The sequence below is a fragment of the Aulonocara sp. 'chitande type north' Nkhata Bay genome, linkage group LG5 (genome assembly GCF_057382095.1).
Source record: "Aulonocara sp. 'chitande type north' Nkhata Bay isolate Kocher_YH1m ecotype deep benthic linkage group LG5, A_spYH_male_GT1.1, whole genome shotgun sequence".
NCBI lineage: Eukaryota > Metazoa > Chordata > Actinopteri > Cichliformes > Cichlidae > Aulonocara > Aulonocara sp. 'chitande type north' Nkhata Bay.
The window spans coordinates 9,366,354-9,380,761 of record NC_141348.1 but is presented as its reverse complement, the minus strand read 5'-3'; the positions used below and the strand labels follow the sequence as shown (position 1 = coordinate 9,380,761).

Below are 14,408 nucleotides of genomic sequence, written 5' to 3'. Positions count from 1 at the left end.
TGTATAAGGATGGCACCTGTTCAGAGACGTGGTGCAGCTGTGAAATCTGTCTCTTTGTTATTATGCTCAGCGTCTATTAGTTTACATTTTGACTGCACAATTGTGAGCTTTTTGTTATGCACAAAAACAACATTATTTTCTTTTATTTATGGACCATGATTATTTAATATATGCTGATAATTTATTTTTGAGTAATATCTACGCTGTATGTAAATAAAAGTGCCCGTGTGACATCTGGGACACAGTGTGACTAAGAACTCTCTTTTTGTTCTTAACTTATGGCTTTAAAAAGAAAAATCGAGATATATATCTTATATCGCCATCCAGCTAAAAAATATCGAGATATGAATTTTGGGTCATATCGCCCAGCCCTAATCGACAGCAACTGGATAGTTGTATATGTCTTTCTTCCTGGGAAATGTGTTAACATACATTTGGATTATCCATATCTGGATGATACTTAACCCTATTAATTCCCATGGAAGCCATAACAATGTACTTTGTTTTTCACACACTGCTTCTGTATTTTGGCTTTATTTTTGTGGTGGTATTTACCTCTTTTTAAAACCAGTTATGTACTGGATATGCGCACACACACACACACACACACACACACACACACACACACACACACACACACACACACACACACACACACACTGCTAAAAGCAACAATGGAGGATATTTAAAAACCAGAGAAATCCTATAACATATTACTGTTTTATCTGTTCTGACAATATCCATCCGTTTTTGTCAGCTAATCAAAATAAACCATTTATTGCTGTATCTGACTGAGGATGAATATGATACGGCACACTTCCTTTGGTTATATACGCGTTACTTTTTCCATGGTGTCTCATTCTGTCCTCTCCCTCCAGAGCTGCACATATGCAGTCTGTCTGAGCGACCACACAGTTAACAATTAGCAACATTTAACCAAAAATTGGGCTGCATGTGTTCAGAGAACTAATGTTAGTCTGATACCTTTGATATGTTCTGTTTTTTGTTTGTTTGTTTTTTGTGACTATCCCTACAGTGTCACAGATTCAGCTCTGTATTTTAGCACGGAGTAGGGCTGTGCGATATGACCAAAATCTCATATCCTGATGTAAGACATCTATCGTCCGATAACGATAATAAATCACAAAAATTTTACATTTTCTGTAAATTCTGTGAATCTCGGGCAGCTTGACTTGCGTGAAGTGTTTCCAGCTGGGCGTGGTGTACCTTGAGTCAAGTGTTTTAACCGATGCATGAAACCAAGGGCGTAGAGTTGGCATGGACGGAAGGGACATGTCCCCACGAATAATTTGATCTCTTCAAGTAAAGAAAAAAAAAAACAGATAGAAAGAAAAAAAAAACGATCTGTCAGCGTCTCATTCACCCAGCGGTGCAGAAAGAGCTAAATTACGTTCTCTACTGGAGTCCTACCTCATGTGACAAATATGGGCAATGTGATTGGCTGTGCCTCTCAGGGAGCTCTGTTTAGTTTTAGCAGCAGCAAGCCTGCGCTGCGAGGACCTGCAAGGAGGAGAGGAGGATGGCAGCAAAAAGGAAGAACCTGGATATAAGAAAGTGTTTTTCAAAGAAACCTGTAAGTCACTTAAAGCCAAGTTAACTCATAAAATGTGTCCGTCACAATAACGTTACAGGCTATGCTAGGCTTTGGCCCACATCAGTCTAAAATTGTATGTAACCACGAATAACGTTTTTTGGAAACTAACTGCACAACATGCAGCACTATTAGTTATCTCGGTCTCAGAGCAGCATTTCTATTTTTGATTGAAGGTGTCAGAGAAAACAGCAGCCTCGAGCAAGCCAGGATATTAGTTTACAGAGGCTGTTAGAATTATATGTCTAACGTTAAAATGTTGGAGACACAATAATTTCATCCTAATGGTAATGATAATTTCATAGGGTTAATTTTTGAGACAAAATATCACAAAGTAGTCATGATTTTGCAAATATTCCACCTCGTAGTGCAGTTTGCACAAATTGTTTTTAAAATGCACTCACACTACAAACATTACTGATGAGTCTAGATCTGCACAAACTGACAGAAACACTGAAGCAGCTCCACATTTTAGTCTTATTGTCATGTATGTCCTATTTGTCAGGTGACAGGCGAACCAACACAAAGCTCAGAGATCAATGGTGATACAAGATCACAGGTGAAATTGGCTGATGACCTGTTGGTTCATGACTGTATTTGAAGCACATGTGTGACTGCATGTATTTGGAATGTCTTACTGTTATTTATCAGGTGACAGAGGCAGCTCTGCCGTGTTGTAGCTCGGACAGAGGTGAAGAGGCGAGGTCACGGGTGACTGACTGATGTTTTGGTGCTATAGATTAACGAGAGGAGCAGGCATGTGTTTGGCTCTTTCACATAGTGGACATTGAGTTGTTGTTTGGGACACCAGTAGTCCATGTCTGTTGCTGTAACAGTAGTTCATGTTGAGAATAAAAAATCCCAGCTCACTGAGTTGATAGGAGCAATAGTGCCTAAAATGTTGCATAATTTTGCTGAGAGATCTTTTACTTTGTGGTAATCTTAGACGAGTAGTTTTATGGACAAAAGCCACCAGGTCATTCAGTGTTCCCTTAGTGCTAATGTATAAGAGATGTTGGTGTACTATAACTGAACCAATGTTGTGAAGTCCTTAAAGTCATATTCTTTTATTGTCTTAACTGTATTTGAAGCTATTTTTATTTTTGTATGATACTTGATTTATATGGATTATGGCTGAAGTAAACTAAAGCCTAAAATACTTAGTCATTTGCCTAATAGTAATTTAACATTATATAATTCACTTATAAAACTACGAATTGTAATTTTAAATGGTTAAAAAGCATGTAGAATAGCATATGTAGGCCAGAATATTTCTCCTTTTATCAAGAAGCAAAGACAAAAAGGGAAAAAAAAGAAACAGGGCAGCGTTCGGTGGTTGAATCATCCGTCCCCACCAATGCCTAAACCAAATCTACGCCCTTGCATGAAACGATACATTTTTAGACATAAGTTGTAACGGCCGCCGTTTTCTTTGTATTTGTTACACGGCGTGCTGCGGGGAAAAGCCTGTTCTAACGTTTGAGTCTAAGGTTTATTTTTTAGCACCTGGCGGCTCTTTTTTACTTCTCATCCGTAAACACTCTGCATCTTTCACGTGATTCAGTTTATTTTGAAAAGTCTCAACAGGATCTTGAGCTTTATTGTGAAAGGTTTATGTGGAAAATAAACAAGCGGACATGCGATGGTTTTACCGTTGTTGTTGCTAGGGACAACGCATAAAAACAGGCGCTTGTCCATCTGTAGTGTGGTTATATTAAATATAAGAGAAAGAGAGAACTTTAAGGAATTAATAGAACCACTACAGTGACCATCAAAACCATGAAAAAATATTGCTGTAAACAGTTTATTTTGCGACACCACGAAACAAACGATAGCGTAAAATGAAACGATAGACGTTTTTATATCGTCATCTGATATATATCGTTATATCGAACAGCCCTAGCACTGAGGTCATAACATTGAGTTTTACTGAACTATATGTTTTTATATTTAGCCCTGCTTCTAATACTTACCTGTCAATGTCCTGTACCCAATATTTATTGTAGTATGTAGTTTATAAACAGGAAGTATAAATACAGTGCAGTCTTGTAAGAACTTCACCACCTATGACTAGGTCAGGGGTCGGCAACCCGCGGCTGAATAAAGAGCATGCGGCTCTTTAGTCTTTATTTTGCGGCTCCGGGTGGTTTGGGAAAATAAGTTAAAGTATTTAGCTGAAGTGTATTTTATTTGTGTTTAGTTCTTTTTTTAACTTGTAGTTCTAAATTGGAAGATTATTGTGATTTTGAAATATAAAAATAAAATTATATCTTATTATTTTTTCATCACTCAAAATAAGCGTCACACTCGCGGAAGCCGGTTTACCCGCCGAAACGCCGTGCATTTATCGAGACTTTCATCCCCAGGTAGGCCAATTATGGATCTTCGGATCCACATTATGTCAGCAGCTGTTCTCCAGCTGAACTATGTTAAAAACAAACACCGCTCACGCCTCACAGACGACAGCTTACAGTCCTGCGTAAAGATGAAAGCCCCGTTTTGCAGACGCTGTGCGCAGAGGTTCGGGACCATAAGTCTTATTGTAAACATATCACGAGAAACCCGACGATGTTTCCATGAACACGCTTTTCAGCATCTCTTTATTGACCACTTTTCACACGGTTGCTGTACGCATACAGCCGGCTGTAGCTTTTCAGCTCACAGCCCGACACACACCAACACAACAGCAGAGACTTTAAGGCAGCGAGGCGTGATTGCGGGTCCCGCTCAGGTGCGTCCGCAGACCACGCCCCGCCACACACATTAACCAGGTAAAATACATATTTAGGCAGAATTTTGCAAATATCTATTTTTTTTTTTTTTTTTTTTAGCAGCATGGAGCTTTTTTTCCAATTACTTTTTAAAAGTCAGGTCAAGGCTCCAAAAGCCCAAAGGAGATATAAGGGTGGCTCACGACAGTTTTTGTTTGCTACATGGATCATTTTAGTTCAGCTTTCCTTTTGTCATATTTCTTTAAGAGTTCAAAATGTGTTAATTACATAAATAAAATGTAATTTTCTCTGTAGCACTTCATGGATCTCATAAGCAACACACTGTAGTTGCTTTTTACTTTTAAAAAGCAGTTAAAAACTTTTCTGTTCAAACAAGCCTTTTGTTGATCTACGCATTTTATATTCTTTACATTATTTACATTTGATCTTTTACATTGTGTATAATGTCTATTGATTGTATTGTTTATTTTAATATTTGTGTACAGCACTTTGTGAGTGCCTGTCTGTGAAAAGCGCTTAATAAATAAACTTTACTTACTTACTTTAGTTGTTCACACAAAGCATAAAGGTAAAAAAAAAAAAAACAATATATACAGTGTTATCTTCATTTTAGATTTCAAAAAGTATTTGCAGCTCCCAGTGTTTTCTTTTGTGTGGAAACCGGGTCCAAGTGGCTCTTTGGGTGTTAAAGGTTGCAGACCCCTGGACTAGGCAGTCAGAGGATGATCAAACATTTGTCAGTGCTGGAAAAATGTATAAAGGTAAAGTTGATATGAAAGTTGAAATGTGTCATAGGTATACATGATGAATCGGGCACTGAGTAGGGATAGCTGATTCTGGAAGTGTTTTTAATTACTGTAAAAAGCTTAAATGTATGGAAGTGTGTTTATTGAAATCCCCAAAAGAGAAAACAGTGTCTGGTAATAATGTGACACATACGCTCAGCTCCTGTTGCCATGGAGAAGAGCCTAGGCAGAGAAAAATCTCTGTAGCTGTAGTAAATCTAGACCACATCATTGTTTCAGCTGGGGCCAAATCACTTCACCACAGCTGCTGAATTCATTCCTCACCTTAATCCTATAATAACATGTCTACAAAACATAATCGCTGGGCCTGCCCCAAAACTCATGTTTGTGACATTTGGAAGTTTTCAAATGTTTGCTTCGGTGACAGAGTGGTTCTCTGGAGGTTTATCAGAATCAGAATCAGAATACTTTATTGATCCCTGGGGGAAATTATTTTTTGTTACAGTGCTCCATTTTAAACCAACATTAAGACAAGACAGACAATACGCTAACTAAGAATAGTACAATATATACATATATATACATACATACATACATAAGTCACTTATAAATAAATATTTGGAAAAGAAACATGTGTAGTTGTAGCAGCAAACAGTGTGTTAAGTGGATGCGTTGTACAGGGAGATGGCCTCAGGCAGGAATGATTTCCTGTGTCGTTCAGTGGTGCTTTTCGGTAATCTCAGTCTCTCACTGAACGTGCTCCTGTGACTGACCAACATGTCATGGAGTGGGTGGGAGGTGTTATCCAACATTGTCTTTATCTTGGACAGCATCCGCCTCTCCGACACCACCTTGAGGGAGTCCAGCTCCATCCCCACAACATTGCTGGCCTTACGGATCAGTTTATTAAGTCTGTTGGCAACTGCGACCCTCAGCCTGCTCCCCCAGCATGCAACAGCATAGAGGATCGCACTGGCCACCACAGACTCATAGAAAATCCTCAGCATTTTCTGGCAGATGTTGAAGGACCTCAGTCGCCTCAAAAAATAGAGACGACTCTGGCCCTTCCTGTAAAGTGCTGTGGTGTTTTTAGCCCAGTCCAGTTTATTGTCAATGTGTACTCCAAGGTATTTATAGTCCTCCACAATGTCAACACTGACCCCCTGGATTGAAACAGGGGTCAAGTGTTTCCTGGTCTTCCTGAAGTCCACGATCAGTTCCTTGGTCTTTGCCACGTTGAGCTGCAGATGATTCTGCTCACACCACGTGACAAAGGAGTCGACCACAGCCCGGTACTCTGTCTCATCATCCCTGCTGATGCATCCAACCACCGCAGAGTCATCAGGAAACTTCTGAAGATGGCAGGTCTCTGTGCAGTGGCTGAAGTCTGTGGTGTAGAGGGTGAAGAGGAAGGGGGAGAGGACAGTTCCCTGTGGTGCCCCTGTGTTGCTAATCACCTTGTCAGACACACACTGTGGGAGACGTACATATTGTGGTCTTCCTGTCAGGTAATCAACAATCCAGGACACCAGAGAAGCATCCACCTGCATCGCTGCTAACTTATCACCCAGGAGGGTCGGCCTGATGGTGTTGAAAGCACTGGAAAAGTCAAAAAACATGACCCTCACAGTGCTCGCCGGCTGGTCCAGATGGGTGTAGACACGATTGAGCAGGTAGATGATGGCGTCCTCTGTTCCGAGACGAGGCTGATAAGCGAACTGAAGGGGATCCAGATGTGGTCTTACTATGGGTCGCAGCTGGTCCAGGATGAGCCTTTCCAGGGTCTTCATGATGTGGGAGGTCAGTGCCACGGGCCTGTAATCCTGGGGGCCACTGGGACGAGGCGTCTTTGGTACAGGGACGAGGCATGATGTCTTCCACATCACCGGGACCCTCTGCAGACTCAGCATAAACAGTTTATGAAAGACTCCACACAGCTGGGGGGCACAGGCCTTGAGGACAAGGGGACTCACTCCGTCTGGTCCAGCAGACTTGCCTGAGTGAAGTCTCCTCATTTGCATCTCAACCTGGTATTGAGTGAAGGTGATGGGTGGGGGAGGGGTGTCAGGAATCTCACAGGAGGCAACATGTGAAGAGAGAGGCTGGCACAGTGGTGTGGCTCTGGATTCCAGGCTGACTACAGGTGAGGTTGTGGGGGTGGGAGCAGACACTGTGGTGTCGAATCTATTGAAAAACAGATTCAACTCGTCGGCTCTATTCTCACCTCCCTCAGTTCCCCTGCTGTTGGTTGGCCTGAATCCAGTGATGGTCTTCATGCCCCTCCACACCTCTCTCATGCTGTTCTGCTGGAGTTTCCACTCCAGCTTCCTTCTGTAATTGTCCTTAGCCTCTCTGATCTTGTCCTTTAGTAACACCTGGACCTTCCTCACCTCCTCTTTGTTGCCCCCTCTGAAAGCCCTCTTCTTGTTGTTGAGGAGGGCTTTGATGTCCTTAGTCACCCACGGCTTGTTATTTGGGTAACAATGAACAGTCTGAGCTGGAACAATGGAGTCGGTGCAGAAAGTTATGTAGTCTGTGATACACTCAGTAAGCCCATTGATGTCCTCGGCGTGAGGCTCACAGAGTGTTTCCCAGTCGGTCACCTCGAAACAGCCCTGTAGTTCCGCTATTGCCTCCTCTGACCACCTCCTAACAGTCCTGGTGGTCACAGGTTCCCTCCTCACAATTGGCACATAGCGGGGGGTGAGGTGAATCAGGTTATGATCTGACCTACCAAGTGGGGGGAGGGAGGAGGAGCTGTATGCATCCTTGACGTTAGCATACAGTAAGTCTAAAGTTTTCTCTCCCCTGGTGGGACAGTCCACATATTGTTTGAATGTTGGTAGTGTATTGTCCAGTGATACATGGTTGAAGTCACCCGAGATCACAATAAAGGCACTCGGGTGCTGAGTCTGTAGCCGAGCTATGGCAGAGCTCAGTGGGAGACATTTCTTTTAATGAGGACGACCTGCAGCTCAAAAGTCAATGCAAAACAGAGAATGAATGAAGCAGTTAAAAGATGTGAGGGTTAAAGCTAATAATCATATTCATCTGGGCGCAGCGTTTCTGTGTATCCCACAGTTTCTTAGAACCAGTTGCATGTAATTGGCAGCTGGATGCTCTATCAGATGATTTTGGGACATTAGAGGACACACAGTGTTAAAAGTCTTTAGGCTCATAATCTTACGTTGTATTATTATGTCTTATTCAGACATTGCTTATCAGACGAACTGTGTAGGTTTCTTTATTAAATAAATAATAATAGCTCTAAACAGCTTTCCTATCCACCACAACTAAGCAAAAGCATGGTTGGGTTTGACACAATTAGGACAACATTCATTGGATACACTACGCAACTTGGAGGTGCAAATTTTTATACAGATTTCAGCCTCAAATATTTAAGTGTTACTTGCTCTCCCACCATCGGTCCTGTACACTGCCAGCCGGGATTATTAGCTGAGACAACCATGACTTGGAGGGAAAACATCAGGATGTGATTAATTTGGGAACAAAAAACAATGAAGATTCAAGTTACTAAGATTTATTAAGGTCACTGAAACCAGTATATAAATTACAAGATGCAAAAACAAAAGGAAAGAAATTAAATATCTGATGTCATAGAATTTCAACAGCTTTCGTTTGTTTGTTAGGCTGATTTTGGTTTAAAATGGGAAACATACAAACTGTCTTATATGTGAGAAAAATGCGCCACTCAGTTCCTTCTCTCAAACAGGGTTTTCATTGAGCCTGGATAGTCAGAAGTGACTCTTGAGTATGCACCACATTTCACTGAATCGAGTCTCTACTAAATATGCTTGACTATGCTGGCAGTTTAAGTGAGTGGGGTGAAGACAAGACTCAAGACTGGGCCTAGTCTGCTTTATTTATTTAAAATAACAATTATGTTTTGGTAGACTGAAGCACACATCAAAGAATGAGAGCACGCTGTAGCTGCAGCTGATCACTGAGTATTGTACTTCATTTTGGCAGTCAGCAATTTGAATTCATGTGCTTGATATTCGTTACATAGTGTATTAACTTTCCTAGAACCATTTCATTAGTGTATATCATTAAATGTATGTACAGAGACTTGTATAACTGAATGTGCGTGGGTGTAGACAGCAAGTGATTAATCATTAATTAAAAACACGTTTTGGATAGACTGCATGTATTTGCATTTGTTGGAGCGCTTGCATTAAGTCATTAGAGTAAATGGGGGGCCCGAGATACAAAACCAGCTGTTAACTGCTGTGCAGCTGTGTGAAGTTGAGCCGTGTAGCCTGAATCTAAGGTTTCACTGAAATGTATTTTGAAGCAAAATAGTATTAACATGGTTAATAGATGGTTAAACATTAAAGTCATTTGTATGTTTGTCACTTGCACACCAGGATGTCAACAGTTGGGTTTTGAGTCCCACAATTTGAAGTTTTAGCGTTGGTGTTTTGGCTGCTAACATTAGCTAGTTAGCAGATGCATTCATAAATGGTGTGGGTGGCACCAATTAGTCAGTATCTATATAAAGAAGAATTGAATTGAATGTCCAGGTGGGAGGCCAAAACAGGGTTTTACTTTTCTTGTAACACATTGTTACAGAATTTGTTGTTTTGGCATTGGAGACCCCAGCATCTGTTCGCTTCCTTGTGTTCATTTTGCCTTTATGAATTTGCTATCTAACTATTGGAAAAAACCTGTGAAAAAAATGATATGCCCCTGATCCAGGGCCTGTTTAATAGTTTTTGATTTAAGATCTGGGTTTGCTAGTATCTTTTAAGTTAGGCCTTGTGTACTGTAATTTCATTTAAACTGGTAAATGTCCTTTAAAAAAAAAAAGCAGCGTGCAGCTTAAATAATTATTATTTGAAGTTCTGGCTGAACATGTGTTTCTGCCATGCTTAATAATGTTCCAAATCACTCAGTGTTTTAACAGATGTTCCATAATAAATGACAGTGTTGACACAAACTATTGACTGTTTGAATCCCTCCACAGACATGCATGTGTGCTTCTTCCTCTAGCTGTTCCAGAGCTCAGTAACTCAGTGTAGTGGATTTCATGACTTTGTCCTTGGGTTCAGATCAGGACTCTGGACTAGACATGTCGATGTTATCAGCATGTTCTATCAAATCTTTTATCAATGAGATGCAGAGATGAGAAAAGAAGTCCAGAGAATCCAGAGAAGGTAGTGCTTGAAAGCATAGACAAGCTGCCTCTTCTTCTAACTTTCTTCTCCTTCTTCTCTGCCAGGGCATTATAAAGAGAGATGAGCTCGTGTTCAGGGCTGCGAAGCGTCGGGGGATCCCCGTACTCATGATGACATCCGGAGGATATCAGAAGAAAACAGCCCGCATAATCGCAGACTCCATCCTCAACCTGCACCGGCAAGGTCTAATAGAAGGCAACGCGGCGGAAGGAGAGGGATCGACACCGCTGACGACCCACATGACGCCCACCTCTGGATCGGCAGGGTCAACATCCACAGCTGTCTGAGGAGCCTTAATCCTGGAGCTAACACTAAGATAGCTGACTTTAAAGCACTAAGTAACTTTATATTGTGCTGTGATCGTGTGACAGCTGTTGTAACATTCAACACTTGTCTAAACTCAGATTATGTAACAAGAAGTTTGCACATGTACACTTAAATATTCATAAGCTTTGGTAACATTTTCACATTTGTTATGCGCAGGTTGACACGTACTCAAAGGGAATAATCATTCCGAGGGGAAAAGCTGTCTTTAAACAACCGTGTTTTCACAGCTACGACTTTCATATGGCACAAAAGAGCTTTTTAAATGTTTAATCAGTAGGAGAGTTATGGGTTTTATGTGTAATGTGTGATCAGCATTTTGGCTAAAGGTAATCTTTAATCTCAGGAAATGCAAAACTAATAATAGCATATGAAGCATATGCTATATTAAGGCTTGATGTACTTAAATAATATACTTCCAATGTATGTGTAAATAATGTCTCAAGTTATAAATATAAAACATATATAATATAAAAACAAACATAACCGCACATGAAAGTGTAATTATCTTAATCAGAAGTAATCGTTGGGTGAATTTTAACATTGAAAGAAGATCAAATCTATATATATATAAGTGACTAGTGTCTTAATTGAGATGAGTTTTGTGCTTTGAATCCAATCTAATATGTACAGTTAATGTTTAAAGTTATTACAGGTACTAATTGTCCCTGTAATTGGAAAGATTTGAGACACTAAAACTTTTGACTGAGCACTTTAACTGCTGAAACTCACGTCCCCCAACGTTTTAGACTCCTGAAATTCAGTCTGCTTCTTCCAGCATGTCTAGATTTAAGTCTAAAACCCAGAGTGTTCAGTGATTAATGAGAAAGCCTGTACAGCAGGGTTTCCAGTGGCTTTCACTTTTGATTGGTTGTTTATAGTTAGACACAGAGCTTCCCTAATGATGTTTACACATGTCGAAAATTTGTAAAAGGAGCCACAAAAACACTCAGATCAATATGATTAATGCAGCAGCTGAAACAAAATCACCGCTTCCAAACGATACTAAAGACATCGTCTGACACAGACTGAATACAAGCTGTGTGCTGGGGTGTAATGATCACTACGACATTTTACTATCAATCTCTGCCTAAAACATGCACGAACTGAGGTCACAGTGCATCACCAGCCTTTCTGTGAAATACTGGCATTGTCCTTCTTTGCTAATATAAGCTGATATCATATGACAGGGCATAGTGGTGGTCCCACGTGAACCTACACTGCAAAAACCCACCTCCTTAATACTAGATAAATACACTTATTTTTGGTGAAGATTTGCTTAAAACAAGTGAAATTATCTGCCAGTGGGGTAAGTTATTTTTTCTTATTAAGACTTCTTGAAACAAGAACAATATCTAAATTTAAATAAAGCTAAAAAATAAGTCTTTTACACTTATTCCAGGGAACAAATCAGAACATTGAAACTTAAAATAAGCTTTAACCACTTATTCTAGGGAACAATTAGATCGTTAAATCTTAAAATAAGCCTTACACACTTATTCCAGGCAACCAATCATGGCAATTGAAACCTAAAATAAGCTTTAACCACTTGTTCTAAGCAAAATGTTGAGGAAAATAGGCATAAAACACTTATTCTAAGGAACAAATCAAGGCAAATAATCTAAAAAAACTAGTACATTAAATCATTTTAAATAAGTCTTCTCATCAGAAATTGATGCTTCTTTCCTGTGTGACAAAAAATAGGAGACAGATGTTTGTTTGTTGTTTGTTTGTTTTTTAAGTTAATTCCCAATTAAACTGTTTTATTGCTAACTACATTGCTGCCTGTATTATTGTTGAAGTCCTAAACGTCACCTTTAAAGTGTTTGTGCTAATAACATCATGTACAGTCAGACAGGCATGGAGAACAGCACTGAGAGGCTTTGAACAGATCACATAGTTCAATTCAACATATAATGCTTTAAGAATGCACAAGCATCTACTTAAAATCTATTTAATTTATCATCTGTGATATTATTATGTACAAGTCCAATGTATTTTGTTCATCTCCCTTAAATAAACAGGCAGCCTTAAAGTATGAAATATTCATATACAAATACACATATAAATGTGTGAACTATCTCAGTGGCTGATAGTGCTCCACAGGCCTCAGTGTGAGCTTGAAGACATTTATAATGTTTAAGTAGTTTAATGTGCAGGTGCTGAAGATAAACACATTTTGAATGAAAGCTGGGGAACTTTGGTAGCACAGAAACAAGTGGCTATTCTTTGTGACCATATGGATCACTCATATTACCATTATTTCAAATACTCAAAAAAGCTGGGGTCCAGGGTATAATTGGCCATTTTTGACTACTTTTGATTTGGCCTCTAAATTTTACCTTTAAAAACTTTATCTTGCCAATCTGTTATTTTCTCATTTTGACAAACTGTATCAGCACAATTTATCTAAATACAGACCAAATTTTACAAGTAGAAAGTGATATTTTTAACTGTAAAAACCACAAGCATGTTTAACGAATCGTTTTCATAACTTAAATTGCAAATAGAAATTGTACATTTTTAAAAAGTTATATGGTACTATTTACCTAAAAATGCAGCCAAGGCTCAGACGTTTTTTATATAACCATTTCAAACTATTTACAGAACAATCAGCTGTTCTGCATCAAATAAGAAGGCACAAAAATTATTTATGCAACTCCAAAAATAGTTTGTGTCCACTATAACACAGATGAGAACAGCACAGGGATAAACCTGCAGGTCTGACAGCATCTGTGTCACTCAGCGTTTACACTGCAATCTGCCTTTGGTGGCTTTTTTGCAGCAACTGTGACGATCACTAGTAGAACTGACACACAAAACAACGACTACACTACACACTAACTACACAAGACAACACACTAACTTGAGACTCCAAACACAGTAAACCTCACAAATTTCTCATGTATCAAAACTGTCTCGCTCTCTCTTTCGCTCACTCCTAAAACTTCCCCCTCTTCCCAAACAACCAAATGCCACATGTTGCCATATCATTTTTTTGATTGGTCGACGTGGTATATTTTTCCACCAATAGGGAAGGAGTGTTTTTTTTCTTTTTTCACCAATGACTGTTGCTTTTCACTCACAAGCAAAGCGTGTTTGCTAGCGCTCTCCTTAGAAAACGCTGTTTTTTCCGTTTCTTTCCAGAGTAAACGCCACTGTTTTATTAAAAACAAAAAACAACGGTTTTACGTGGCCTACACAGTTTAAACACTGGTATATAGTTTGAAGTTCGCACGTTCGACCCAAGTTGAAATGGAGACTCTGGGTCCGTCGACCCCAGAGGTTAACCAGAAAGCCTTAAGTTAGCTAGTTATGTATCAGGCTAATGTTTAAAGCTTTCACTTGAGTAAATTAACTCATATCACTGCTAAGTAATGTTAGCTAAGTTCACAGCATATTCCATAATAGCGCTGCCATACTGCATCACACTCAGTGCATTTCAATCATTTCTCCAGCGAGTTTGATAGCTAGCAAAATAATAATCATAATTTTTTTTAAATAGCATGTGGAACGTACACGTACTGGAAAATTATTTACTAGGACTCACCTATCATGCGACTGGAGAGCGCAAACTCCGCCATTGTTGTTTTCCATCAAACACTCATTAAAACAGCAACCTACAGATACAGTGGGGCAAAAAAGTATTTAGTCAGCCACCGATTGTGCAAGTTCCCCCACTTAAAATGATGACAGAGGTCAGTAATTTGCACCAGAGGTACACTTCAACTGTGAGAGACAGAATGTGAAAAAAAAATCCATGAATTCACATGGTAGGATTTGTAAAGAATTTATT

General features: G+C 39.6%; 1 protein-coding gene across 1 annotated transcript in view; it reads left to right on the top strand.

Annotated features, from left to right (window-relative positions):
* The window catches only part of hdac11 (histone deacetylase 11), a 50,091-nt gene extending 37,703 nt beyond the window's left edge, over positions 1-12,388 (top strand). Inside the window, exon 11 of the mRNA XM_086291208.1 lies at positions 10,333-12,388. Within this exon, the coding sequence (XP_086147334.1) occupies positions 10,333-10,575 (243 nt within the window). The 3' untranslated portion in view covers positions 10,576-12,388. The remainder of the gene's footprint in view (positions 1-10,332) is intronic.
* Positions 12,389-14,408: the final 2,020 nt, after the last annotated feature.